This window comes from Hevea brasiliensis, chromosome 14 (genome assembly GCF_030052815.1).
Source record: "Hevea brasiliensis isolate MT/VB/25A 57/8 chromosome 14, ASM3005281v1, whole genome shotgun sequence".
Classification (NCBI taxonomy): Eukaryota; Viridiplantae; Streptophyta; class Magnoliopsida; order Malpighiales; family Euphorbiaceae; genus Hevea; species Hevea brasiliensis.
Window position 1 is genome coordinate 68,765,126 of NC_079506.1, and position 4,327 is coordinate 68,769,452.

The 4,327-nt window shown below is 35.3% G+C and overlaps 1 protein-coding gene across 1 annotated transcript; it reads left to right on the forward strand.

The window, feature by feature from the left end:
- Positions 1–3,310: 3,310 nt before the first annotated feature.
- On the forward strand, positions 3,311–3,832 carry LOC131172977 (uncharacterized). Its single transcript, XM_058134613.1, has 2 exons — positions 3,311–3,316; positions 3,398–3,832. The coding sequence occupies exons 1-2, from the start codon at positions 3,311–3,313 to the stop codon at positions 3,830–3,832; spliced, it is 441 nt and encodes a 146-aa protein (XP_057990596.1).
- The last annotated feature ends 495 nt before the right edge of the window (positions 3,833–4,327 follow it).

Here is a 4,327-nt window from a genome sequence, read left to right on the forward strand (position 1 = left end):
TAATGTCAGCAAGATGCAAAGTACAACCTTAATACCTAGAGAATACTGGAGGCTAGGAATAAAGTTTATAAGCTGTGAAATGATAATTTAAAAAGTTATGGTATGATAAGAGAGTAAATGATCTAACATGGTTTTGAGAAAGGTTACAGATGCAGTGCCCTTGTTACAGTCAGTTATGATGTAAGGTATGATCTTATACTTTCAGGAAAGACAGGAGATTACTACTAGTGATGGTGACCTAAGGAAATGTTCCATATGGGACTGTAGAGTGTGGTAGAGATTAGTTGGCTCAAGTATCCTGAAGAGGGTATAAGTTTCACTGTAAGGATCATACTTGATTAGATCATGATAGATGAAGAGCCAGTGAATTGAATGACCGATTATGGTACCCAGTACCATAAGTTTTAACTAATTGGGTGAATATAAGAGAATAGAATCCCTGTATATTTGCTCTTTAAAGTATTAGAGGTAGTTGTAGTTAAGTAGCAAAAGGGACAATGACTGGAAGTTAATGAAAATAAGTCATAGAATATCAGTAGATGAAAGAAAATATGGAAATGAAAATTTGGATAATTGGTTTCAGAGGTAACAAAAGAGAAATTTGAATGGTAGTGAAAGTGCTAATCAGAGTGATCGAAAGACCATTTCTAAGTAGTATAAAGATGAAGATGACCTGGCAAAGACATTGAAAAGTACAATTGTCTAGCATAGCTGTTAGGTCAAGAAGAAGAATGGAACTAGGGAATAAAGTAATTAAGGTTCTATTTTGGATAAGATAAAAGAGATGAATTAAAGAACAAATCAAATAACCAAGAATAAGACATGGTTAGGAAGATCAAAGAGAAATATAAAGTACATAAAGTACCATCCTAGGCAAGGTAAATAGGATGAACTAAAAAGCAATATTAGAAAGCCACAACGAGATTACACGAGTGAGGATAGCTGTCAAGATATAGGATCCAGAAGTGTAGGACTTATAACAGGTTACAGTTTGGGCAATATCAGAAGCCAAAACATGGAGTTCAAAGTTGCAGGATATGGATCAAACTCTGTCTATTCCTGTTCCCAAGATAGAATAGGTAGCACCAGAATAAGATCAATTTAAACTTATAATAGTGTGAGGAAAGTTAGTTGAGGGATGCAACTAGAGCAGACAAAAGTTATAGGATGTGCAATGGTGTCTTGAATTGTCCTATCAAGCAAAGGAGTGAATTAATAAGTGGTAAGTTAAATAAAAGTAAACCAAATGGTTCAAATAGGCATGACAAACAAAAAGGATGGTGGAAAAGGGCTCATAGGCTTAGGTATGGAGAAGAGATGGTGAGATAACATTTATGGAGTCTGTGATCAAGGATTAGGTAAGCATTTTTAGTATGACCAATGGGGTCACTTTATAAGGAAACATGAACAAAAATAAGTGACAGAATGACAGTAAGAGATAGAGTTGGAAGAAATATGTATGAGTAATAGTCATAAGTCGCTAAGAAGTACTAGAATAAGAGTTATGGCAGTAAAAGTTATGGTAGTAAATATGATTGGAATCAATTCTGGAAGAGTTTGTTAGTGAGAGGTATCTTCTAGAATACAGTAAGATGTAAGGATGTAAAAGAATGAGGGTAAGCATAAAAGGTAAAAATTGAGTATAAGTAAAGATAGTAAATCTCAAGATGATATGCCAGGCAAATCGGTAGTACAACAGAAGGATTATTATAGATGATATCTTATAGGAAGAGATAATGAAATTTCAAGAAAAAGACCAAGAGACATGGGTTGAACATTATTCTATAGATAATAGTGTGCTGATGATTGTAGGAGGAGATTTCTCCTTCTCTTCAAGTTTAGCTCTTGCTTTTGGCTCAAGAAGACTACATAAGTAAGGGAAATTGTGTTGAGCTAAGAAGTTGGTAGGCACTACTCTGTACGCATTCTCTTTAAAAGGAAATGATGATAAGTGTGTACCTAATGTTAAGTATGAAAGGACGATCAGAAAGGTGACAGGAATTAAATTGAGCTAGTTACCAGGGCTTACAACCCTTCTGAACTATAAGTTGGAGGAAGTACTATTTGCTAATGAGTTACAGTGAATGAAATTGTTGCTGATGGGAAAATTTGATGCTGAAGTTTAGAGAGCTGTAGGCAGTATATGTGGTTATATTAAGCAGAATGGACATGTGAAGTATCTTGTCTGGAATTATGACATAGCACACATTTCCCACAGTCATATTAATTAAGGTGGAACTTATAGTTTCAAGGGCTCCTATCTAACTATGACGAGCAATTTCTTACAAAAGGTAATAGGGAATGATAATGTTCTAATGGTTAAGTTGGGAAAGGAGACATAAAAAGAATTTTCTAGGGTCAATTACAAGTGTTACATAATGTGAAAGATGTGCTGGTAAGAACCAATCGTAAAGTTAGAATTTCAAAAGTAATGAAACTTGTAATCAAGATAGAACTAAGAAATAAAAAGAAGGTTAAAGTTGATGATGGGATGGACATCTTTGAAGAAAAATGTATAAGGGTGAGAGAGAACAAAGGTTAAAAAATAAGTACAGTAGGTTGGAAAGATGTTAACAATAACAAAACAGAAAAAGGAAGTGGATAAGATTCAAAAGATAGGAGAATAGCTCGATAGAGTTGGTTACAATGATGAGAATAAGAAGAATAAGTATGCTAGGGACACACTAAGGCATGTTTAAAATAAGTTATGATGAGATGATAGATTCAAGGACTAGTGGAATCACGATTTAAGTGTTAATGTGTCAGGAAGTATGTCGCATAATAAGAAGTTTTAGGAAGAAGTCAAGATATTTCCATTCCAGAGGAGGAGCAAGAAATGATAAAGTAGCATGAACTGGGTTGTCAAGGAATGCAAACACTTTTGTCATGTAAGAGAAGAGACCCAATTCACTTTCCAATGTTGATAGATGGTGTAGGGTACACTTGGCACTTAAATGGAGCTCTATAGGACTAAATGCATAAGATGGACAAGAGTTGGTCTAAGGACCTTACTAATGACACAAGGTAGATTGGAAATTCAAAGTGTTATGGGAGTGAGAATATACACAGGTGTTGACCATTGAGATCATGTGACAAGTAAAGATGTCAAACAAGATGCGTATGATAGGTGCTACAAGAAAGCATCTCATAGGATACCATAGGATAAGGAACATAAGTCATGTCTGTAGGAAGTAGAGATTGTTGACACAGAGTTATGGGGATTGCAGTTACTAAGAGATATGTTAGGGCACAATGAAGGAGAGTTAAGCACCAAAGCTAATGGAAGTTATGAAATATCAAGTCAAGCATAATGGAGGTATAGTGAGTACTAAAGATGTCAGAAAATTATTAAGGAGTGGTTTGAGGTATGAGTTTCGCTATGAAATGATGATGATAGCTAGGATACTACAGAAGGCAAAAGAGCTATGCGGATCCTAAGGGGAAGGATGTAGAGTTTACAGTGGGCAATTATGTATTCCTAAAGGTCTCCCCAATGAAAGGAGTCATGAGGTTTGGGAAGGAAGGAAAGCTATCACTTAGATACATAGGACCTTTTGAGGTCATTGATAGAGTTGGAACAGTTGCTGACCAGTTGGAGTTACCATTAAGCCTTTCTCATGTCCACCTAGTATTCCACATCTCCATGCTGATGAAGTATGTTCTTGACCCTTCACATGTGCTACAACCAGATGTAGTAGAGTTAAATGAGAACCTGAACTTTGAGGAGCAGCATGTAACTATAATGGACTATCAGATGAGGCAACTAAGGTCAAAGCATATTCCTATGGTTAAGGTTTTATGGAGGAATCGGTCAATGGAAGAATGCACCTGAGAGTCAGAGCGGAATATACACAGCAAGTACCTATACTTGTTCAATATGTAATTCTGTAATTTTATTCAACCTTGTATAAAATTCAAGGACGAATTTTCTGTAAGGAGGGAAGAATGTAACATCCCTAATTTTTAAATAATTATTTTATATGTAAATATTTTATTCTAACCCTGGTATTGTGGATTTCGCATAGGTACTTTCATTTTGTGAAAATTTGATTATTGCCCGGATCTATAATTTCGGGCCGAGCAGATAAGCTGCCGAAACTATTTTAGAACCTGGTCAAAGTTATAGGCTACCACACCGTTTGTAGATGCCTTAGACGCATTTCAAGCATCAGAATTGGCATAAGTAAACCCGAACCCAAAGTTTCTTCAGTTATTTAGTGCCGAGTTTAGAATAAAAAATCTATAAAATATTCGAGATTTATTAGAAAATTATAATTCCTTTGGCAATAGCTTTATAATATTGTTGAGGACTGCGAGGCAAAGTTTT